General features: G+C 34.6%; 3 protein-coding genes across 3 annotated transcripts in view; 2 read left to right on the top strand and 1 right to left on the bottom strand.

The window, feature by feature from the left end:
• The window catches only part of LOC126973534 (1-phosphatidylinositol 4,5-bisphosphate phosphodiesterase epsilon-1-like), a 75,960-nt gene extending 52,387 nt beyond the window's left edge, over positions 1-23,573 (top strand). The window contains exons 22-24 of the mRNA XM_050820878.1: positions 2,060-2,156; positions 2,383-2,499; positions 21,040-23,573. Coding sequence (XP_050676835.1) covers positions 2,060-2,156; positions 2,383-2,490 — 205 coding nt within the window. The 3' untranslated portion in view covers positions 2,491-2,499; positions 21,040-23,573. The remainder of the gene's footprint in view (positions 1-2,059; positions 2,157-2,382; positions 2,500-21,039) is intronic.
• Positions 4,723-7,401, top strand: LOC126973270 (uncharacterized). Its single transcript, XM_050820482.1, has 2 exons — positions 4,723-5,134; positions 6,555-7,401. The coding sequence occupies exons 1-2, from the start codon at positions 4,951-4,953 to the stop codon at positions 7,295-7,297; spliced, it is 927 nt and encodes a 308-aa protein (XP_050676439.1). The 5' UTR covers positions 4,723-4,950; the 3' UTR covers positions 7,298-7,401.
• LOC126973255 (uncharacterized) lies at positions 5,140-7,792 on the bottom strand. Its single transcript, XM_050820462.1, has 2 exons — positions 7,389-7,792; positions 5,140-6,083 (listed from the first exon to the last, which is right to left on the bottom strand). Exons 1-2 carry the CDS (start codon positions 7,682-7,684, stop codon positions 5,195-5,197), a joined length of 1,185 nt encoding a protein of 394 aa, XP_050676419.1. The 5' UTR covers positions 7,685-7,792; the 3' UTR covers positions 5,140-5,194.
• Positions 23,574-26,245: the final 2,672 nt, after the last annotated feature.

The raw sequence follows: 26,245 nt of genomic DNA on the forward strand, positions 1-26,245 counted from the left end.
ACCTTGTAATGGCAGACCCAGGTGTACCAGTGCCCGAGAACCCGGAGGGACTACATTAGTGACAGTACAGTGAGAAGAAGACTTGCTGAAGCAACTAAAACCCCGAAGACCAGCGAGTGGCCCAAAACTCGAGAGACAGCATCGAGTAGCGAGACTGCGATACGCCCGTGAACACATGCAGTGGGATGAAGAAGAATGGTTAAGAATTTTGTTTGCAGATGAGTCTCGATTCTCCCTTTACACTTCTGATGGAAGGCGAAGTGTTTACAGGCGACCTGGTGAGCGATACCTTCAAGCCTGCATCTCAGAAAGAGTCCAATACGGTGGAGGCAGTGTACATGTATGGGCTGGCATATCTTCAGAAGGTTGCACAGAGCTAGTAGCCATAGAAAATAGCACCCTCACTGGGCAAAGATATGCTCAAGAGATTCTCGATGAGTATGCAGGGCCATATTTAGCAAATATGGGTGATGGATCGATGCTGATGCATGATAATGCCCGGCCACACACGGCTCATATCGTACAAGAGTATATTCAGGAGGTCGGTATCAGCGTCATGGCTTGGTCATCAAGAAGTCCTGATCTCAACCCGATTGACACGCCTGGGATGAGTTTGGGAGGCTAGTCAGAAATCGCAGACCACCACCTACTACCCTCAGGGCACTAAAGCAGGCCCTGGTAGAAGAATGGGAGAATATTCCCCAACATTGGCTCCGAAACCTAGTGTTCAGTATGCCAAACCGGCTCGAAGCTGTAATCAGAGCTCGAGGAGGCAATACTAGTTATTAAAACTTAAATAACATGTAATACATTTTAGTTGAATTTTTTTACACTAAACTAAAATGTCTATTTTCATTGTTTTATCTTTTTTAAGTTAAAAATGTTACTAATGTATAATTTTAGTTTCTAAGAATTAAAGCCTATAAAATTTGCAACAAAACCTTTTTAATCTTAAATCTCTACCTTCTATAGTTAAGAAAAAAAAATAATTTGAAAAGTGTGATACTTACTTTTGCAGGCCAGTGTATTTATTGTCTGGTACATACATAATATAAAATGTTTAAAATATTGATCTTTATCATTCCTTCCGAATTATTTTAACCTCGTTGTCATAAAAAGTCTTATTTGTTCGTTAAACACTTTTACGTATCTTATTGCAGTACTGACAATTGCCAATAATGTAAGGGACGAATTTCTCCATTCCTAGTTTTATTTGGGTTTGGTCCTTTAGTGCATCGGCTATTTTCAACCGGCTTCAAAATGGAGTTTCTTAATTATAACAAAATATGGAAAATTTCATTATTTCCATATAACATACATCTACCTACAACAGGAATGTACGGAATTGACTAATAAAATACATTTAGGGTTTTCAAAGCAAAGTTTACATTGAAATGAAATACTTACATTGAAAATTAAGATTGGCTGATATATTATGTAACATAATTTTAAAGTTTTAATTACTAGTGTATTATAGCTAAAATATTTATTAAATATTATATAATGATGATAAAATGATCTTATACTATGTAAAGTACCTTTATCTTACAGGCAGCGTGTACAGATTGGTACAATAACTACAGCACTAGTTACGTACTCTATAGTTTTTATGTTTATTTTTTTATCATTCACACTAAGTCAAAATATTTGAGAATTTTTGTTGTATCACTTTACATGTATTGTATGAAAGCTGTTATTATTATTATTATTAGTAACAAGAGTGGCAATCACTTTATTGCCACTTCTTTTCAATAAACCTCAACGTGTGTGGTAAATGTATCCTTTAGTGTATGTACCTTTACCGAAATGAATAAATGATTGTTTTTGATTTTAATAAAACTTTACGTTCTTTTCGCCTGTGTAGACTTTATCTTATAAACTGCAAAAATTTGAAGATGCTCCAAATTAAAATGATTCTCATACAAAATTAAAAATACTTCATAATGTGCGGTGACAGCTTTCAAATACCAGCAAGTTATTTTGTTTAATTATCATGATGTGGGCGACTTAGTGTTTCTATGACTTCTAATGTGTAGCGAGGTTGCGTGTTGTCTTACAGACGGGTCTCGTCCGTGGGCGGCGAGGGTGTGGGCGCCTCCAAGGGCCACTCCGACAAGGACATCAGGTTCCTGCAGCGGATGGCCACCTCGAGGGACGTGAGTACAGCAGCTCTGCTTGGGACACACATTTTTAATTATTTATTTTTTTGTTAAATTATTTAAATATTTCTGTTGTTTTATTGAATTGGTTAAAATAACTATTTATATTTAGATATAATATATATACTTACCTTGTCATTATTTCTCCTAATAATAACATACCATTAGGATTGTCGAAGATCTTGTACAGACTCTTCTAATATCACGGGTTCTCCGTCCTCAGAGTGACAGTGAGGGGGCGGGCCGGTCCCTCAGTGCGGAGGCCCTGGCGGCGCAGGTGGCTCGCTTCAAGAGACTCTCCTTGAGGAAGCTGCGGGCGTGGCGATCCTGAGTGTGGCAGGTTGGTGTCCTGGTTCTGTGGGATCCTGTGCTCCAATTCTTCCTTCCTGCTGTCAAACGCCAATATCGCACCAATGAATCCTCACCATTTGATGTGTTGCTCCTCCAAGTGTGGTCACCATGGACCCTTGCGCGGTGTTTCTGTTGACACGAACACCTCAACTTAGACAAAGTTCGTACAGGAGTCTGGTATGATTCCTCTTGTACTGCTCAGAGTGCGGTCGATCATCGCCGTCCTCTTATCCATAAAATACTAGATTGTGTTGTAGATTATCTCAACATTTTTAAATGCACAATTCACGTCATACGAAAAGAAAGCCAAATTCAAATTCAAATATTTTTATTCAAAATAGGATGTGAAATCACTTATTGAAAGTCAAAAAAAATTACCACCAATGGGTGGTAATTTTTTTTTGGAATGCCAAAATGAATGCCTCAGACCTGAGAAGAATGGGCGCAACAAACACAGTGGGCTTTTCTTTTCATCAAAAATATGTTTTACAATTAAAGTAACATTAACAAAGTAACATTGTACAAGTAAACTTATTATTTAATAGCCTGAGGGCGGTCGCTCCATTCCCAGTCTGTGGTATCATTAAGAAAGTCATTTATATTATAGTAACCTTTACCGTTGCGCGTGGTGGATGTGAGGAGTGGTAACATTGACGTAGTGTTAAAAATTGAAATAAAAAGAAATACTGCATATACATGAGTAAATTAAGTTTAAAAGTATAGTTTCCACCCAAATAAAATATATGTATTGTTAGAAAAACTTGATAATAGATAAATAAAGTTCAAAGTGAAATTAAAGTTTAGTGTTGTTGTGCTCGGAGCTATTGCGTCATCCTTCAAACGTTGAGCTACTTGTTGTAATATAACTACCTAAAGTTACACTAGACCAGTGCCGAAGCCTTTGCAAATGATAAAAAGTGAAACAAAATAATAGTAGGATGAAACCCATTGGAAAAGGACGAGAATATAACAAAAATTAAGGGAAAAATAAATTACGGGCGATCTGAGGTCGGGAAGTGGAAAAGGGTAAAAAAACCGTTTATCTCGATTTCCGGCAAAACTACAAGTCCTATGGCAAAAAGTTAACTGGCAAAGTTGTAGGTAATACAGAGATCTACAACTTTTGTAATTACACTTTTTTCACATAACCTCAAAATTTTAGGTGAAAAATTCAAAAAACCAAGTTTTTGGGTTTTTATTTATATCTTATTCAAAAAAAATATATTTCTACGAAATTTGGTGAAAACTTACCTTATTGTCCCAAATACACTGTAATTTATTTGATTTAAAATATTAATTTTTTCGCCTTATTTTAACTTAATATCAAAAAAGCACCCTAATTTTCAATCGTAAATTCTGACGTCAAAATATCAGCTTTTTTCAAAAAGTTTGGGGGCTCTTTGTTCATTAAAATATCTACTTTCTCATGGTGAGAGTCTCTCAAAAAAATATATATATTACAATTGTAAATGTTCGGAAAATTTAAGTCCAACAAAAGGCATTTCATAAAAAATTCACACCTGTTAATAAGTAGCAGCAAAAATATGGATGGAAACCCCCCCCCCCCCCCCCTTTTTCCACTTCCCGACCTCAGATCGCCCGTAATTTATTTTTCCCTTAATTTTTGTTATATTCTCGTCCTCTTCCAATGGGTTTCATCCTACTGTATTTTTTTTTGGTTTCAAAAATTATCGACCCTGGTCTACACTGCCGACAGCTGATTGAGGAATTGACTGAAGGATTATAAGGGCAGTATTTTGTTTTTGTAATGAAAACAATATAATATATTATTTAATTAAGTATCTATATATCCTACTGCGGTGTGTTCGGTTTCAAGTAAGCGTTACTCTCTGTTAAAGTTAATTTAAAATTATCCTAGTTGTTAAATCTATATTACCTTAGTCTTAAAAAGTAGATAACTGTCCGTACTTCAATAACCAGCAGCAAATTACACAAATTTAAAGTGAATCTTGAATTAATACTGTGAAATCAAAACTTCTAGTGGTTCCAGCGTCACCATTAAATGTCTTAGATTAGTGACAAATCAAAGCAAAACTAACACTTATACACCATAACACGGAACTACAATTCACGGATTTTAAGGATTAACTAAATAAAATCGTAATTTTGTGCTATAATAATTAACTAAGTGAATATGTGTTCGTGAAAAATAAATACAGTTGTGAAGGTACTTTTAGGCTAAGTTCATATGGCCGCGCGGTACCGCGCGGAACTACGAACCGCGCGGCACAAGATCAATATAAACGATAATTATCGTCTACATTACCGCGCGGTACCGCACGCCAACGCGCGGCGCGCTCTGACCCGCGCGCAAGATCTAGAACCGCGCGCTGCCGCGCGGCCCAAGTATTTCAAACCTGTATCGACCTGTTCAGTTGATCCGCGCGCCTTGAGACGGAAAGACACATAGATCGATGCAATGAGTACCGAAGATGACATTGTGCCTATCGATTTGCTTATCGACGAAATCGAAAAAAGAGATGCGATTTGGAATCTTAACTCTAAGGATTATTCAAATAAAATATTAAAAAGAAGGTCTTGGGAAGAACTAGTTTTAATTTTTTGCAAAAATGATGATTCCGAAGAAAAAAAGAAAAATTTGGGTAAGTTGTTTTTTAATTAGTTTTATTTATTTAAAATAAGTTTTATAAAATCATCACCTATTACACCATTTTATCTTGCCAATCTAATTTACCTTCAGTAACAAAATAATTTGTGAATTTAGTTCGAATATTATCTACTTCATGGATTGCTCGTCCACTGTTAGTTGGATTCACATTAGGTAATGGCGCTGGATTGATCATATCATCCTGATTTATACCATCTCTCATCCTTACCAAGTTATGTAAAACACAAATAGCTTTGACGATATCAACAGCAAAATCTATCTTCACGTCTATTGGCCGGTGTAAGATACGCCACTTGTTACACATTATGCCAAATGTACATTCGACATACCTTCGTGCTAAAGAAAGGCGGTAGTTAAATATTTTTTTTTCTTTTGACAACATTTTACCACCATAGGGTCTCATCAAATTTTTAGTCATAGCGAAAGCCTCGTCAGCTACAATTACGTATGGTAGTTTAAATGCATCGCTCTCATTATTTGTGATAGATCTAGGCTCTGGTAAGTTCAACGAATTTTCTGAGAGTTTTTTGAATAATGACGTTTCCTTGAAAACACCCGAATCACTGTCTTTTCCGTAAGCTCCAACGTCTATCCATATGAAGCAATAGTTAGCATCACATAAAGCCATTAAAACTAATGAGAAAAAGTGTTTATAATTGTAATACATTGATCCTGATTCTGGTGGCTGTATTAAACGAACGTGTTTGCCGTCCAACGCTCCAACACAATTTGGAAAATATGCTTTATTTTCAAATTGTATAGATATTTGTGTCCAGATTTCTTTTGTTGGTGGACTCATGACCAAAGTTTTTAAATTTCTCCAAAAAACTTGGCACACTTGCTTAATTATACCCGATATCGTAGACTTGCCAATTTTATAACCATATTGTAACTCTGCAAATGAAGAACCAGTTGCTAGGTACCTGTAACATAATAGTTATTTAAGATACACGTGCATAAAGTAGATCTTTACCGAATAAGTGCTACAGTGAAAACACAAGCATAGCGAGTGTTTACAGTGTGGCACGCGAGCATAAAGTGCATATGCTCACGTGCCACGATAAATATTCCATTTCTATTCCTACTCCTATTCCTCGTCAAATTCCTATTCCCATACCTATTCCTACCCCTACTTACTCCTATTCCTACTCCTATTCCTATTCCTAATTCTATGTCTATGTCTATTTCTTTTAAGGAAATCTTTACTGAATAAGTGCTACAAAGAAAACACATTCATAGCGAGTGTTTACAGTGTGGCACGTGAGCCTAAAGTGCACAAAGTACAATTTGCATAAAGTACGAGTAGGTCATAAGGACTCTTTATGCACCCGTATCGTACAACATTTTTCAATAGTTTTGCAATGAAAACTAATAATTAATTATTTACTTTCTAGGATCGATTTTGCAAAAAAAATGGAAAAATTTACGAGATGCCTATGTAAAAGAACTTAAGAAAACAAAACATTTGAAGTCTGGTTCCTCAGCATCAACACCATCTTCATTTTCGTATTTCCAAAGATTGTCATTTCTTAAACAAGTTGTCCAGAAACGAAAAACTGACAACAGCCTTGATGTTGCGGAAGTTACAGAGAATCCTGATTTGGATAGTGCAGTTAACAGCAGCGGCGTTCAAGCTTCAACAGAAAATGTGCCCCGGAAAAAATTCAAACTTCACCCTGCCGATGAACATTTTGCAAATCTTTTACAACAAAGCATAAATACTCGAAATAATAATGCAGCAGAAAAGAAAGATGACGATGAAGATAAATTATTTTGTCTTTCATTGGTTAGGGAAATAAAAAAAGTTCCTGAAAACCGGCGTTTAAAACTGAAAATTGAAATTTATAATTTATTAGAACGATACCAAGCTACACGAGCACAGCCACTTGAAGATTTTAACTACCCGTCTACTTCATATAGCTCACAACGACCACCCAGAAACTATCATGCTTCATTTCAAAGTTCTCAATATAGCAACCCAATGCAGTACTCTGATAGAGAATCAACACAATATGGCTATACAACTAGTTCATACACTTCACCTCCCACAAGTTCATCGCAAGCAACATCACCCCCGGGTGATGTTACTTGTGACCCGTCATACGAAGATTCTCAAGAATTAGATCTGTTCAATTAAACTAAAAGTTAATTTGCCAAGAAGCCTCGCTCATAATTTCTTATTTTTTATAATTTTTACTGTGATTATGATTAATAAACAGTTAACTTACCGCAATGTTACAATGAGTTTTTCTTTTGGTGATATGCAATATCTTACAGCATTTTCACTGGATTTTAAATCATTTTCAATGAAATCGTATAAAAAATCAAAGGTTGCAACTGACATACGGAAATAATTAAAAAAAATTTCTTCATGTAACCTCAACTTAGGGTATAAGGTGACAAACAGGCTTGAAGAAAGTCTGTCACTTAATATTGGATGCACCCAGTATCGCCTTTGTCGTCTTCTGCGACGTCTCAGTCTTCTATATAAAATCCACAAGCAAATTGCCTCCTCCACGTCCATTGTATATCAATGTTAATGCCAGACTGGCGCTCGTATATACCCTGTCATGTGAACTCTCACATCGCGCGTCGGCGCGCGGTGCCGCGCGGCCATATGAACTTAGCTTTAAACTGGACAAACTTAAGTGCAATCGTGCTCATAACGTTTGGTATTTGAAAGGCATCACTTCATATATTTCGATTTATTACGTAAATACAGTATGCCCTAGTGGTAATGAGAACGGATTTGAGCATCGGCTATTCCGGTTCTAATCCAAACTGATATAATATTATTTTATTTATTTTCATTTTACTATGTTAAAAAATATATTATTACCACTTCCTTTAGTATACTCTAAAGCAAAATTTTAGTAATATCATACCACTTCATTCATTTATAACCCCTGTAAAAATTTTAACCGCAAAAACAATTACAATATTGATATGAAAGACCTGCAGGATTTATTCGAACAAATAAAAAATGAAATGCAACATCAAACTGAACGGATAGTATCGCAAATGGATACAAAATTGGCCTCATTAATGGTTCATATTGAAGAGTTAAAGACAAAACCTAAAAGAAAAGAGAAAATATATGGAGAACCAAAATAGAAAAAAAACATATTATTTTACACGGACTTAAAGAGAATGAACGATCAACTGTTAATCTTTTGGAAATAGCAGTAGAAAAACTAAAAAAACGAATTAAATATAAACTTGAGTAACAGTGATATTGACTACATTTACAGCCTAGGAAAGAAAGAGGTAGAAGAACACAGAAAAATAAGGCCAGTACTCATTTCACTAACGAACAGATGGATGAAATACGAAATAATAAAATACAAGAAGAAACTTAAAGACATTTATGTCAGCGATGATTACTCTAAGGAAGTTATTGAAAAGAGAAAAGCACTAAAAATAAAGATGATGGAAGAAAGAAGCAAAGGAAACTTTGCAATTATCAAATTTGATAAACTCATAGTTAAGAAAGTACTTCCTCAGAAAACTACCCAACGACATAAAATAAAGCCATCTTCACCTCTAAGCCAAATACACAAACAGACTAATAGCTCAAACAAAGTGAATAGAAAAAACGCGTTTGATGTGATGAGAGAAAGAAGCAGCACTTTATCATCGTTAACGCTAATCATGACCAGAGATAAAAACACAGCATAGGAAATAATCATCAGCCACCGCAATAAACCGCAAAGAATAAACAAGCAAAAACACAATAATAATTATAAGGAAAATAAGAAACCAATCCTCAATCCGACTGGTCATCGAGAGGATTTAGACCAAAACCCTCCATCCAAAGAAAACGAATTATTAAAAATTTGTACATACAACGTGAGATCATTATCCTCGGTAGAAAGACTTTTAGAATTAACTAACGCATTACAATCTATTAATTGTGACATAATAGGACTTGCTGAAGTAAGAAGACTAGGCTGCAGTATAGAAGAATATCAAGAATATATATTTTGTTACATGAGAGAAACTAAAGGCAAGCATGGAGTAGGATTCTTGGTGAAGAAGAGATTTAAACAAAATATATCAAATTTCAGAGGAATATCAGAAAGAGTGCTACTCTTGTCAAATTACTACAAATGTCTTTTTACGAAATAAAAATTTCAATATTACAGGTACCTACAGAAAAAGCAAATGATACAGAAATTGATAAATTCTATGATTACCTTCAAAAAGCGCATGATTTAGCAGACAGCAAGCTTGTAGTTATAGGAGACTTCAATGCAAAAATAGGTCAACCTAAAACAAGAGAAAGTATGGTCATGGGAAAATATGGTATTCGACAAAGAAACGAAAGAAGAGAAAGATTAATAGAATATGCTCTTGAACACAAACTGTCAATAACTAATACGTTTTATAATAAAAAACAAAAAATAAATGGACGTAGATGTCGCCAGATCAAAAAGTCAAAAATGAAATCGATTTTGCCCTGACGAATTCACCAAAATTTTAGTGAGAGAGAAAATGGTCCGTGAGAAAAATTGGCGCTTTGTCTGGACACGGGACGGGCGCATCCATGCCAGAAGGGACAGCACATCAAAAACTTATACCATTGGTTCTGAGGAGGACCTAACACAGGTTTTTGCTCTCTAATTTCGTTGGAGTTATATATTTCAACTTCTATCTTGAATAACTGTTCTGTTTTGTTCTTAAATATTAGTAACTACAACTTTCTAACATATTTATACGTACTATATTATTTTGGTAAAAAATATATCCTTACTCATTACTTCAATAACCTTGTAAGTTTAATAAGACATTTTTTAAGATATTTCTATATATTGTGTTATAAAATTTTAGATAGTTTTGCTAAATACTGCTCATTGCAAAAGATAAATAGAGATATTGTATTATTTTTTGATTTTATCGCTGTTTTTAGTTATTGTTTTATTTGTTTATTATTTCGTATATACTGTCGGCCTCATTTTAATTTCTTTTATTATTTCTGCGTGTCAACAATTATTTGCATATATCACGTAGGCGACATCATAGTTGTACATCTGCTCAGATCACATTTGGTGTTATTTTTAAAAGTACTGTGTGGTGGATTTAATGTATCTCTAATATTTGCAGCAAATAATATTTTACATTATTATTATTTTATAAATAGCAATAGAACATATTGTTATGTTGCACAAAGAAAATGTGCATATTATTATTATTGCATTATTTTATATATTATTATTATTTCTTTATACTGCAACATCACCATACTTAAATATGACTTCATATTCCAATCCTACTTGCAAAATAACCTTTCGAAAAATGTTATATAGTGATAAAATAAAAATTGGACTTCTTAACCCTGGCTCGTTAGGAACGAAACATGACGAGTTTCTCGTAGCAGTGCAGCGACACGGTGTGGATTTGTTGGCCATAAACGAGACCTCGCGCGGGGGAGGAGGGGCGCGCGCCAGCACCAGCTGGCTACAGACTGCTTCATGTTCCGCGCCCGCCTGCCGTTCGCTCGCGCGGGGGAGGAGTTGGGTTTTTTATAAAAAAAAAATATAGGAGTACAGGTTTTGTTACCGCCTCAAACATGTATAGTAGAACAAATGTGGGTCAAACTTAAATTGCGAGGAAAAACATGTGTCCTATGTACAGCATATCGGACCCATTGTTGGATGTCGATTTATTTCTAAATACACTCACAGAAGCTGTTGGCTCATTTGTATGGTGTGAGCATTTAATTATATTAGGCGATTTTAATATCGATGGCTTAAACAAAACCAGTTTAAGTTATAAAAAGTTTGAAAACTTTATAACAGCGTTTGGTTTAGTGCAACATGTAACGCAACCAACACATTTTACGTCACATTCAGAATCCCTTCTAGATTTAGTCTGTACAAATAAAACGCTTAGTTTAGAGAGTATAGGGGTAGACTACATAGAGTCACTTAGTAGTCACGCATTTATAACGTGTACATTAAATATACCAAAAAATAAAACACAACCTAAACATATTGTATGCAGACCTATTAAAGACATTGATTCAATTAATTTCATTTATTCGCTGAACAATATTATCTGGAAAAAATTATTATTATTAACTAATGTAAATGAAATTGTATCTTTGCTGACATATTATATTATAAATTTGTTCGATTTTTACGCGCCAAAAAAAAATATACATATTAAAGAAGCCCAATATCCATGGATTACTTATAACATTAAATTAATAATGAAACGTCGTGATGATGCACAAAAATTAGCAAAACAAACAAAACTTGAGTCACATATACAATTCTATAAGGAATTAAAACGGTATGTTCTTCAGGCTTTGCATAGGGAAAAGCAAGTGTATTTCAATACGTACATTAACTCTAATATTAATAATCCTCAAAAAATGTGGAAACACATAAAACATAATATTCGCATAAAATCAAAAGAACACAACCCATTACCGCCCCACTTAAATGATCCAAATAAAATTAATTCTCACTTTTTGAATATCCCTGGAACTAATCTAGTAACATTATCAACCCTTACGTATTTTGAGTTTCACCGTTTCGGTAACTCTACTTTTGACTTTATGACTGTTGACGAAAATTCTACTCTTATGGCTATAAAAGAGCTCAAGTCGAACGCTATTGGTATTGATGACATTTCTCTAGACATGCTGCTCCTCACGCTATCACAGACTTTAACCATACTAACACACATTATTAACACTTCTTTCAAAACTAATACTTTTCCCGACCTTTGGCGACATGCCTTGATTCGTCCTCTGCCAAAAAATGACCTACCACGCAATTTTTCCGACCTAAGACCAATTAGTATACTTCCCTGTCCTTCAAAAATTATAGAAAAAATTGTGCATAAGCAATTGATGAGTTACTTAGAAGCTCAAAATATACTACCGGATCACCAATCCGGTTTCAGAAAACAGCGAAGCACAACTACGGCCCTCATTGACGTAGTAGATAATATTTTGGCAGCGCAAGAGGAGAAAAAAGTAACAATTTTAATACTTCTTGATTTTTCACGTGCTTTTGAAACTTTAAATATAAATCTCCTACTTTCCAAGCTAGCGTACTATGGTTTTAGTGAAAATAGTATTAAATGGTTTGAAAGCTATCTCACTAATAGAACACAGACGGTCTCAGTGATAGATGAGCAGGGTAACACAAAATTTTCAGAACGTGACACTATAACGAGGGGAGTTCCTCAGGGCTCTATTTTAGGGCCCCTTATTTTTATAATATATATTGCAGACATAATTAAAAAAATTAAACACTGCAATTATCAAATCTACGCTGATGATATACAGCTATATTTTTCTTTTTCGCCACACGAAGCCCAACAGGCAATAGATATTATAAATGCTGATCTTCATGAAATATTCATGTGGTCTGAAAAAAACTCACTGATTTTAAACCCGAATAAAACAAAATTTATGATCTTCGGCAATTGTAACGGCTTAGAATTAATTAATGAATTCAATGTTAATTACTCATTAATGACAATGTTGTACTCATTAATGATAAGGATATCGAACGCGTACAAGAAGTTCGCAATCTTGGGTTGATAATGGATGAATCCTTAAGATTTGAGAAGCATATAAATAAAGTCATTTCCAACAGTTTTTATACATTAAAAGTTTTGTACCAAATTAGACCATTTATAACCACAGAATTGCGCATACGTCTTTGTGAAGCTCTTGTTCTATCCAAGTTTAACTATACCGATACAGTGTATGGTCCGAGGCTGCTTGGCAGAACAAGAAAGTCAATACAAAGAGTACAAAATGCATGTGCTCGTTTTTGCTGGGACATACCGGCCCGACAACACATTTCTCCATACCTCAAAGAAGCAAATATTTTAAATATGGATGCTCGTAGACGACTTCATTTAGCCACGCTTCTTTTTGGTATGATTAAGACAAAAACGCCAAAATATTTATATAGTAAATTGGAATAGCTAGGTCAGCGCAGCCAGTTAAATTCTGAAACAAGGTTCGCATTCAATGTCCTGTCAGTCCCACTCCATCATTCCGCCTCTTTTAGAGGAAGTTTTAGGTACAGTGCCACCAAGTGCTGGAATAATATACCACCACCGTTTCGCAATCTGAAGACTGTTGGAACTTTCCAGAAAAAAGTTAAAAATCTCATCCTTACGTCTATTTAAATTATTAAGTATCTGCTTACAAATTATGTGCATAAGTCCTACATTATAAGATTTATCTTATTAATAATACATAATGGGATCGAAGTTTTAATTTGTTTCTGCAAATATTTCTACAATTGCTGTTATTTTAATATTTATGTATGTATGTATATTTATGTAATATTCTGAACAAGTAGAAGCTAATTTCAAATTATCATCTTTAAAAATAATATGATGGAACCTTTAATAAAACTAAATTTATTTTTTAACATTAATAGTTACTCAATGGGTCACCTGGGGGCTGCTGAAAATCAGCGCTGTGTTGGTATTATTCCAATGCAGCATGACGCTGAGTCAGTTCCTTTTAATAACAATGACTGCTACACAGTACTTTTAAATTAAGATAATCACTATAATATTATGCATACATTTGTTTCATTTTTTTTTTTTATCATTTGTATATTTTTATGCTAAGTATAAGTTTTTAATTTTTTTTTTTTACCTCTAAGTCTTTCTTAGTTGTATTATTCTGTGTGGTTTGTGTTTGTTATTAATAATAAAGTGTTCATTCATTCATTCATTCATTTCAAAATCTGTCACAAACTTTGTGGTCTTAAGTAAACTAAATTTTCCGTCGGATCATAGACTGTTACGACTAACTTTTATATTAAGTTGTATCAAGAAGAGTAGGAGGTCATACAGTACAAAGCTTCCCATCCCAAAAACAGAAGAAGAAACAAAGAATTACTTAGAACACTGTAAATGTTACATGGAAAAGCAACAAAGGGAATGGGAAAAAGAAATTGATGTACAAACTTATTACAATTTTCTAGTAGAGGCTATATTACAAAGACCTACACCACAAAAAGTGCAGATAAAGAAAAACTGGAACAGAATATTTAGTGAAAAAACAGACAATCTAATTAAAAAAAGAACAGAATTGATAAATACAAAAAATAAGAATAAAGAACTTAAAGAAGAATTGAGTAAAATTTACAAATAAACTAAAAAATCGATAAAAAAGATTACAGTACTCATAGGAAAAATATTATCACAAAAAATTTAGAAAAGCACAGTAGCGTAAAAAGAGCTTTCAAAGAATTGTGTACTCATAAAACATGGATCCCCAAAATTTAAAATAAAAGAACCATAGCAAATACTAGAAAATATATAATGGATCAAGCATAAAATTTTTATAAAGAATTATGTCGTAAAACATAGGAAGAGGAACTGAGGTCTGAAATAACAAAACATACAAATAATAAATGTACACAGACAAATGATATTATAATACAAGAAACAGAAGTATATGACAATATTAAAAACCTAAAAACAAATAAAAGCCCAGGCCCGGACAATATAACTAATGAGATACTTAAAATTTATGCACCCATTCTTGTTCCTCATCTGACCAAGCTATTTAATATGATAGTTGAGACAGAAGTAGTACTGAAACAATGGAATGCATCAGATATCATATTATTATATAAAAAAGGCGATCCTAACAATATAGAGAACTACAGGCCTATTAATTTACTGGCAAACATATATAAATTATTTTCCTCGATAATCTTAAAAAGGATAACACAACAAATTGATAACGAACAACCTGTAGAACAAGCTGGCTTTCGCTCAGGTTTCAGTACAATGGATCATATTCATACCTTAGAACAAGTTTTCGAAAAATATAAAGAGTACAATAGACCACTTTACGCAGCTTTCATTGATTAAAACAAAGCATTCGATAGTATTAGTCAAGATTCAATTTGGAAAGCACTTAAATCCCTTAATGTACCTCAAAAGTATCAGAACATAATAAAACACATCTACTCTAATAGTACCAGTAATGTTAAATTGGAAACAAGAAGAGAGTCAATAAAAATCGAACGCGGAGTAAAACAAGGAGACCCTCTGTCCCCAAAAATTTTCATTTTGGTACTGGATTATGTATTTTGACAAATTGACTGGGTAAACAAAGGCATAATAGTTAATGGCTGTTTCTTGAGTCATCTAAGGTTCGCTGATGACATCGAAGTACTAGCAGAAACTCCAAAAGGCCTAGAAAATATGATCAATTCACTAGACAAAGAAAGTTTAAAAATTGGATTAAAATTGAATTTCAATAAAACCAAAGTGATGACCAACAGTTTTCAAATACCCATCACCACTAGCGGCAATGAAATCAAATACGTTGAAAAATATATATATCTAGGCAAACAAATATCATTTGATAAAAATTCCAACGAAGAAGAAGTCGAAAGAAGAAGGATTCTAACCTGTTAAAAATTTTGGTCTTTGAAAGAAATTCTAAAGGGAGATTTCAATCTAAAGCTGAAGAAAACTGTAGTTGAGACATGCTTAGTACCTTGTCTTCTATATGGATGTCAAACATGGACTTTCACGAATAAAGTAAAATAAAAAATTAGAACGACACAGAGAGCAATAGAAATAAGTATATTGAAAATAAGAAAAATTCAAAAGATAAGAAATCTTCTAATTAGACAAAGAATAAAAATAAAAGATGCACTGACCCACGCATTGAAACTAAAATGGCAATGGGCCGGTCATATATGGACGATAAAGACAACGAAATGGAAAGGGCCGGTGGGCATTAGAAAAGTTGGAAGACCGTGTAAGAGGTGGGCTGATGATGTGATTGAATACGCTGGAAAAGACTGGCATATTGGGCAAAGACCGAATAGTGTGGAAAAAAATGGAGGAGGCCTTCACCCAAAGAGGGGCCCATACTACTAATTAAACATTTATTATTAAAAAATAGAAAAAAATAATACTAACATAAAACTATTCTCTTTTTAAGTTCTTATAATATTAGGCTTAAGTTAAGTTAAGTTTACTAACAATAATTATAAGTTTGTTTTAATTTTTAAATTTAGCTTAACTTAATTATGTAATTTAGTATAATAAAAAATAAAAGGCTTTTTTACTTTATTTTATTTTATAACCTTTACCACACAAACGTTTTTTAACAATTCTTTTGAATAACGTAATACTTTTGTTTTGAACGTTTTCTGGGATCTTGTTGTAAAAGCATATACATCGCCCCACAAAAGACTTACTAACTCGACTTAGCCGAGTAGTAGGCATCATCAGTTTATGTCTGTTCCTGGTGTTAACATTATGGTTATGACAGTTTCTGGCAAATTCACTTATGTGCCTATGAACATACATTACATTATCAAGAATATATTGAGAAGCAACAGTCAAGATGTAATAATTTCTTTGAATTTTGCTCTCCATGATTCTCTAGGACCTAGGTTATAAATAGCGCGAATAGCCCTCTTCTGCAGCACAAATATTGTATTAATATCGGCAGCGTTGCCCCATAGCAATATACCATAGGACTTAGTACTATGGAAATAACTAAAGTATACTAGTCGCGCCGTATCTATGTCAGTTAATTGTCTAATCTTATTAACCGCGTATGCTGCAGAACTAAGTCTGTTCGCCAATCCTTCAATATGGGGGCCCCATTGTAATTTGGAATCTAGAGTTATGCTATGAAATATAGCAGATTCCACCGGTTCTATCACCTCTCCGTTTAACAAAACATTAATTGCATTTACATTTTTGACATTTGGTACGGTAAATTTAATGTATTTAGTTTCCTTGCTATTTAACAATAGGTTATTAGCGCTAAACCAGTACACGATGTCAGATAAAATATCATTCACTTCGTCATACATAGCTTGGTTTCTTTTCACTTTGAAAATCAGTGAAGTGTCGTCCGTCCAATACTACCTTATGTTTTTTCTCAATAAGATTAGGAAGATCATTTTTATAGATATAAGGAAGAGGAACGGTCCAAGAATAGACCCTTGTGGTACCCCCATACTGAGAGGAGTCCCAGGAGATCTCCTGCCATTCACGTCGACCCTCTGAATTCTATTATTTAGATATGAAGTCAGAAGATCGAGCGCAGTTCCTTTTATGCCATAGTGGTATAGCTTCCTGACCAGCGTTGAATGTTGAACACAATCAAAAGCCTTAGATAAATCACAGAAGATGCCAAGTGCATTCTGTGATTCCTCCCAGGCATCAAAAATATTCTTGATCAACTCAACAGCTGCATCCGTTGTTGAACGTCCCCTAGTAAAGCCAAATTGTTTCAAATGAAGTAATTTATGAGAGTTAAAGTAAGTAAGCATTTGGCTTAAAATTATTTTTTCAAAAATTTTACTAAGGGTCGGCAAAACCTACACAGGACGATAGTTGTTCGGATCAGAAGAGCATCCCGACGTAAATATTGGTGTAATTTTACTATGTTTCAGAAGGTCAGGAAACACGCCACGATTAATACAAGTATTAAATACTATTGCAAGATATGGTGCTATGACATCAATTATTGAACTTATTATTTTAACAGAAGTGCCCCATATATCAGCAGTTTTTTTCATGTCGAGAGACTTAAAAGTTTTAATTATTTCTCCAGGGCTAACAAAACTAAAATTGAAAGTTTGTTGGCATTCTTTAACATTTTTCAGAAGAAGTGACTCAGCAACACTGGTGTAGGAGACAAGAATGCTTGTGATAGAAACTGGAATGTCAGAAAAAAAAATCTCAAAAGCAGAAGCAACTTCCTGCTGAGATTGAATTATAGTATTGTTTATTGATAAATTGTATTCAATGAAAGACCGCTACTTTCACTCTTCCAGATTCCCAGTTAATCACATTCCAAGTCATCTTTATTTTACTCGGTGCATTTTTAATTATCTGTCTTATATGCATAGAATTTGCAATAGAACAAACACTTTTAAATAATTTAGAGTATTTTTTAACATACTCGAGAAAAGATGCATTATGATTATATAATGATCTCTCACTATATAGTTCATATAGCCTTTGTCTGCTCCTATGAATGCTAGCTGTTGCCCAATCATTAAATGACAAGAGACCACCTGATTTGACTGTCTTTGAAGTAAATATAGAAGCAAACTCTGTTTTAATTATTTTAAATAACATATCATACATTTCATTAGGATTAATGTTATGTTTCAATAAATCCAAATTTGAGAGTTTAACTGACACATTACCTCTATATTTCTCCATCCGCCTATTATTCACAGGAACAAACGTAAACTTTTTAATTTTAGAACATTTATTGTTGCCCAAAGTGGTCTGAACTCAGTTGGTTTATTATTGCCTGAGAAATGGGTTTATAATTTGAAAATATGTTATCAATACAGCTTTAGCCGGTTACTCTAGTAGGCTCTGAGACAATATTGGTTAAATCATATGATTTCAACAAAGATCTGAATCTAATACTGGTGGTGGATTTTTCTAATAAATTAATATTAAAATCACCACATATCATGATATACTTCTTCGACTTCCATAATTTTAATAAAACCTCCTCCAATATCTATATCCAAATCCACTATCAAATAATTCATATACTGCATCTGGGGGTCTGTATATATTAACAACAATGGCGCGATCGAGCTCTGCACAGGCTATTTCAATGGTACGTTCAACAGAGAGGCCTACAATATCTTCACGTTCTTTGAATTTAAATAATTTACTTACAAGTATAAGAGAACCGCCACGTGTAGCCTTTTCTCTGCAAAACGCACTTGCCACCTGATGACCACTGAAGTTATATAGCCATATTTTCTGAGCCAGTGCTCTGTTAAACATAAAATATGTATATCTTTATGATCCATAAATAACTCAAGTTCAAGTTCTTTACAAAATAATCCTTGCATGTTTTGGTGCATCAGGTTTGCCATTTTACAATAATCACTTATTCTAGTACATGTTAAATTACTTGTTTTTACACTGCTAGAATATGGCACATATGACTGCCATATCCATACAATACATTCCTGCGTTAACTCCAGTTGTTTAAGATATTATTGGTAGGGCAATGTAATAGGTAGCAATGTAAACACTTTTTCAGATTAAGCTGCTTCTTTTGAATTTAGAACCCAAATTGAACAGTGACATCAGCAGAGTAGGTATATTTTTAAACCCTGACTAAAAAGTGGGTTGCTATAAGTTTTACGTTTGTCAGTCTGTCCCTATTTTCTGATCAAGATATGTTCATTCGGAGGTTTTTTACGTTTATAATCAGAAATCACACTCATATTATAAAGGCACTAATCTGTATGTTTATTTATTGGTTTGTGTCTATATTTTGTACTTTTTATCTGTCTAAATGGATTCGGATCTAATAAGTTAAGGTAACCCTATAATGAGAGAAACAAACACTCAAATATAATATTTTTATTTACAGAAAATAATTCGGTAAACTGGTATATATGAAAATGTTTAGTTCCCTGGAAATCAATTTAGTTTGATAAAAACTGATCTCTAATACTTAGACATCTTTTCCAGGGTATCTGTTTGGCATATTATGTAGTGTAAGCGGACACCAATATATCTTTGCATGAAAGCTTTTGTCAAATTATAAATGTGGCTAAATTGGACCTTTGCGTGTTTAATAATAATTAATTAATCTGAATAAATATATTGACATTTGAAAGAGTTCTCAATACTTGTAAGGTTAAACAAAGTTTTATCTTACTTTTTGAGCATGAATTTTTAAACGCTTAAATCCTTTAGTGGTGTAATATAAATTAGCCTCGAGTAAATGATTTGAGCAAATGACAAAAGACTTCAAATCTCTCTTTTGCTGGCGCCAATTCTCTTTCATCTCGTGTACGGGAAAGCTAAAAAATTAGCTTTAACAGATTTGCGGACTGCTGTGTACAACAAGAATCAAACGTCACGTCTGTTAGATATATAGTTGTTTGTTCTTCACGTAAGCCGTTCACATTCTCCGGCAATGACGTTTTGTAGACAAAATACAAATTTTCAATTTCTTATTTGTTTCCCTAACTATCCTTTTAACAATTCTCAATTGATTAATTCACACTTCCAAATTGTTTATAATTTTTTTTCACTGGTTTTAGTTTTTAACTAACTTTTAGATTTGTAACAATGTATTGATAAGCGAAATTAGCATGTTGTGTTTACCTTTAAATGATTTTGCATACCCTGCACATATAATTTAAATTGTTAATTATTTCAGAAATATTTTTATGTAAAATCGCTGGTAGACCAATAAATAAATTTCCGACTGTGTGCTGGCCGCGTCCTTTCATCTGTCTCTTTCTGAAAAGTTGTTGAGAAAGGGATTGAATATTTGTTAATAATTGTATCTATATATGTATATTTAATGAAAAAATATTCGTTTTACTAAATTATTTACGTATTTTGCAAACCAAACTTACCGGTGAAAAGACATCTCTGTTTACAACAGTGTTGATTGTTTTTTTACGTCGTCAATTTATTAATTGAGCACTTTTTTATAGGATACACAGGCTTGGTAATTGACACAAAGTATACGACTAAAGAGAAAAGTGTGCTCACATTAAGCACACTTTTGCTGTTCTGCTATCAGACTGCTAATGATATGTCCATATATATAGGGCGTCATTGAGTAAAACGCTCTGCCCTAGATCCAGTTCTTGACTTATCTTAGCCAAAGATTGTGAAATGGTTGTATAAGATGAAAAAGAAATAGCAAAAAGAACGGCTCAATATCACCAATATATTTATATATATTCTGTTAGCTCGGAGGACACCACGGTGTTGCTTACTAATTCACAAAAGTCATAAACTCTAGAAATTTACGGAGAGGTATCGCTATTATCCGTTGACCGTTCAATAATGTCTGCACAACTCTTTTCTGCTTTTAATTGATGCTTCTAATGTCAACAGGTGTTCCGCCGGCTCGGGACGAGTTTGGCGAACCATCGTGCATCACTCTCGTCAGAGTTAGGATCACTTTGGGACTTCTTCAAGATAGACAAAGACAGACGGCGTTCGCAAGGTACATATGATACAATCGAATCAAAATCGCCAGTTAAACTAGCGAGAGACTTATTGCAAGTTGTGCAAGAAACTGTTTTTGCTAAAAAATTTGAAGAAAAACGATGTCCCATAGTAAAAGAAGAATCGGATTTGAGTTCAGATGAAGAAGAAGGAACGGAGAAGAGAGTCGCTAATTTGATAGACTTCTTCTTCACAATCGTCAAGAGTCAAAAATATGATAGAAAAGGCAGTGGAGGAAGCTGTTTTAAGACAGAAGCGAGCACTGAAGAAGTGTACGTTCCAACTAAAGTTAATACGGAACTTGAACAGAAAATGGAAACGCTCATAGAATTCCTCGCGTCAAGCGGCCATGCTGAAAGTGAAGAAAATAAAGATGACCACAAAATAACACTGATGGAGTTTCTATTCGGTTCGGACGAGAAGTGGAACAAACCAGTAATAGAGATCACCGGAAAGGCAATGAGTCTCTCTGAATCAGACATTAACATCAGAAGCATGTCCTACATAGATGATAGTCCTGACGACAACACGCTTGTCGAGATGCTGATCAAATACATGGAGACCTACACCACTAAAGATAACAACTTGTCTGTGACTCCGCTTTCCGAAAAATCCAAGTCTGAGACGACGATCAGTAAGCTGGAGACCATCAGCGACTTTAGCAAAACCAAATCAGACTCTACTCTGCACACGCAGGACACCGTGATAGATAGGTTCGAAGATCGCAGCCAGTCCAGGAGGATATCAGAGACAATGGTAGACCTGAGTCAGATCAAATCAGACATAGAGGAGATCTGCGAGACGGCCGTCCGGCGCGTGCAGGAGCTACAGATGATGGATGACACCATGAGCGATCAGGAAGACCTTGACAACTACAACGCGTACATGAACCCTCCACAGTGCAGCTTCAGTTACCCTTACAGCGTTGAGCTATCCGATATCTTAGAAGAAGACGAGCCGTCTTCTAGAGTGGATAGGAAGATGTCTCAAGAAGATCGTGCGACGCAGGCTAGACTATGTGCCGATGAATTGCTGAGGTATATAGAAGACAGGATTCAGAGTTATCCGTTCGATAACAGTTCGGTGCCCTCCACGGAGGAGTTCAGCCGCGAGTTCGACTTGAGTCCGACTCAGAAATCCCACAGCTTAGTAGATTTAAGAAACATTCCGGACCTGCCACCGAGTTTTATATTAAAGCCCAAGGTCGTGAGAGTCGATAAATCGACATCCACTACCGATATGTCTGAATCGATATCCGAATCCAAACGAATCGATACTTCCTGTATGACGGAGGACACGAACCTCACTTCAGAGAAGAGTGAGCGAGCGCTCGACAAACTGGAGTCACTGCAGCGGTTCTTCTCTCGATCTCGATTGGAAATAATCGATGAAGGGTTGGAAGAGAATGGAGATAGAAAGAGAAAAGAACAAAAGAGTGAGAATAGCAAGGGACAAGCGAGTCTAGACGATGTGGAGGATTTGATGGACGATAATGAAAGAGTAGAGAGAGAAGATGATACGATTAAAACAGAGGTAGATAGCGTTATTAGAACAAGTAATATTTGAAATAATAGACATGAGTTTGTTATAATAATCGCACAATATACCTGATATACTAAATACCTTGTCTCATTACATTACATACTCACCCCGAGATGAAGAAGGGATTATTTAAAACTCAATATTTGTATAAATAATTATAGCGATATTTGGATACATTTGATAAATTGTATTAAATTTTCAATAAAGTTTATATTTAGTCTAGCCTAGTTATATCATATTCTACATCACCTAGTTTATACTGGGAGTCACACTCATCACCAACCCGGTGTTTTACATTATAATATTAGAATTGCGGCAATCAATAAATATTGTGGGCGGGAACCTCAAACATTTTGAACATTTGCCGGCTAAGTCGGTACAGATATTTCGGAGACAGCCCGTCTCGTAAAAACAGAAAGATTAAAATTTCAAATATCGTCTATAAGGATTAAAAGCATTTACGAATACTTTTTTTATTAAACAAACGGCACTCCAATTTCATTCAGTGCATAGATTTAGTAACATTTTTTACAACATATTATTTAGCATAATAATAATATGTAATCCTCCTTATAAATAAGTCTTATATTTTAAACTGAACAGTCTTCATATTAAACTTCAACTACATAACTTCATATTACATTGTTAAGTTTGTAACTAATCATAGTGTCGATAATAATCGGTAATACATTTCCACAGTCTGGTCACCATGGTGATTCACTGCGGGTTAGGTTTCTCATTAAACTACTTAATGTATGTATGTATGTATGTGTGAAACATGAAAGACCAATATATTAGCAAGTATTAGTAACAATTATGGATAAGATATGACGCTTGTATATTATGTATGTATTCAGTTGTAAAACGATATGTTTTCATTAAAGTATATTTTATAAAACTGTTGTTTGGTTTCCTCAACACTGATATTCAATAAAAAAGTATAAACTGCACATTGAATACTTGCTGTGTGTTCTACAAGCAATATCGAAAACAAAAAACTACTTTATAGAATTTTTGTCTGTTTGTCTGTATGTTCTTGATTGTTTGCGGCTTCATAGCGTCCATTTGGACGACGCAGACAGCAGCTAGCATTCTAGACTACGGTCGATAATTTCTGAAACAAAAAATAAATAAAACGATTAATGATTATAAGATCCATTGCAAAAGGAAGACAATATAACAAAAATATAAGGAAAAATAATTTACAGGTGATCTTACTGGGGGTTAAAATGATCATCTTTGATTGCCTAATGCCCTGCAATGAGTTAGCTAGGGGAGATTTAAAAAATATATGTTAGAGACTTATATGTAATCTCCTATCCGAACGTTTAAAAATTTTGTAAGAAATTTGTAATGTAATAAAAATTATTGAAATGAAGCTGTGTTCAATTTTAAGATTTGCACTGCTACCAAACTACTGGTGATGTTTTTATCGCTCTAACAAATAGTGTCGTTGGCGTGATCCTGAGCCTGAAGAGTAAAAAACGGTTTATCTCGATTTTCGGCGAAACAACAAGCCTTATAATAGCCATGAGATTGTATTGTTTGCTGATGACACAATACAGCGTAGGTACTTCACTATAAGCCACCGCCTGCAACGATATAAGGCGCAAATTCGGCCTCATATGGAGTACCTACTGTTCACTCCTCAGGGCGGGTGCTCCCCAGTACCAGCTTACTCCATTTGACAGCATACAACTAATCATTAACGATCAAGTGATCTCCGATCGGCTTGAATCTTTGGCGTGGCGTAGAGATGTGAGTTCTCTCTGCACCTTCTTATCACGGGGAGTGCTCAGTATTGATTCCAGCGGCCGAATTCCATTACGTGCAAAGTCCACATCATGTTGACGTCTGGCATTCCACAACCGCGCGTTTTGCAAGAAATTTATTGCCTCGCGCAGCTACTTTGCGGAATCAACCGATATGACTTAGACCTTCAAGAAAAGAGCATACCCTTAAAGGCCGGCAACGCATCTCTTGTTGTTGAGGATGTCTATGGGCGGTTACCTCACCACTCCCCATCCATTGAGCCGCTTGCCCGTTTGCCCCCTCTAATATAAAAAAAGTACAAACCAACGTACTTATAAATTATCAGAGGTTGGAACTTGGACACTACGGTCTTCTTGGGTATCACGAGAGATGAAAAGCTCCAGTGGGGTTCACATATTGCCCAACTAGCAGATAGACTCAGCTTTGCGGCATACGGCTACGATGAGTGTACTTCAGTTATTTTCACAGCATCATGACGTACGGTATTTTGCTGTGGGCTCATGCTGCTGACATTGATATAGTGTTTCTCTAAAAACAAGAGCTGTTCTTGCTATGTATCAGCTTGGTTATAGACAGTCTCTCAAAGAAAAATTTAAAGAAATAAATATTATGACCGTTCATGTCAGTAAATTTATAAAAATTTAATATACGTTCGTTACTATAACACTAGAAATATGAGATTGCTTGTAACTAATTCTTCATGAGATACATAATAGCTTTGAGGGTAAATTTATACACTATTGAATAAAGTACCAGCCACTGTCCAGACATTATTTATAAATAAATATAAATGTATAATTTTTCCACGAAACTTGGTGAATCGTTATCTTTTTATATTCTTAATACACTGTATATTTTTATTTGAAATATTAATTTTTTCCCCTTATGTTAACTTAAATATCGAAAACGAACCCTAACTTTGAATAGAAAAAAACTCACGTCAAAATGTCTGTTTTATCAAAAAAGTCGTTTTGCTTTTTCTTCGTTGAAATCTCTACTTTTTGATGGTGTAAAATTCATCATAACCGTACAGATAATCTATACTTAGTGGCCCATCTCGGCCAAGTTTCAAAGAGGGGCTCCTGCCAGCTATCGGAACGTGTATTGCAGCGTTAATAATATCGTTCTTCTATCGAGGCCAGTCTGGAGATCGTCGCGGGATGTGGTAGACCCACCTGGTTCAGTTTAACCCCAGAAGACTCAATTCTGCATGTCAACTATATGCGTTCACACTATTACGCCACAATCAATAACAAAACTTTTCGTATTACTAATTTATAGACAATAATGCTCTCAATTAAACAAAAAAAAACATAATTAGATTTGGATATTCTTTTTTCACAACCAAGTCAGTCCTGATCACAGACTTACAATATACTATCGTATACACAAATAAAATTTGAAAACAAAATTTTAGTTTAGATTAGCAAGAGCGACTTCTCAAGTCAATTTCCTAATATGCAAATATTGAGGTTGAGCAGGTTATAAACTGTAAAGTAGATCCTGTAGATGAAGCCACAACCTGAGAGTTGGACAAGACATATGTTTGCGCCGTTATTGTTCGCATTCAATAGCATATAGCGCCATCTGGGGGGCTGATGTACAATCCGAGCAATTGGCATCACCCTGGTCTTCGCATCGGGCGCTGAACGACTCTCTGGCCGCTTACAACGCGACACTATAGATTGACCTAGTTCGAGTGGACACCGCTGACCACGCACGCGCCGCGTTACGCATTCGAGCATCATTGTCGCACGTGGTTTTTTATACTACTTCT

This window comes from Leptidea sinapis, chromosome 29 (assembly GCF_905404315.1).
Source record: "Leptidea sinapis chromosome 29, ilLepSina1.1, whole genome shotgun sequence".
Classification (NCBI taxonomy): domain Eukaryota; kingdom Metazoa; phylum Arthropoda; class Insecta; order Lepidoptera; family Pieridae; genus Leptidea; species Leptidea sinapis.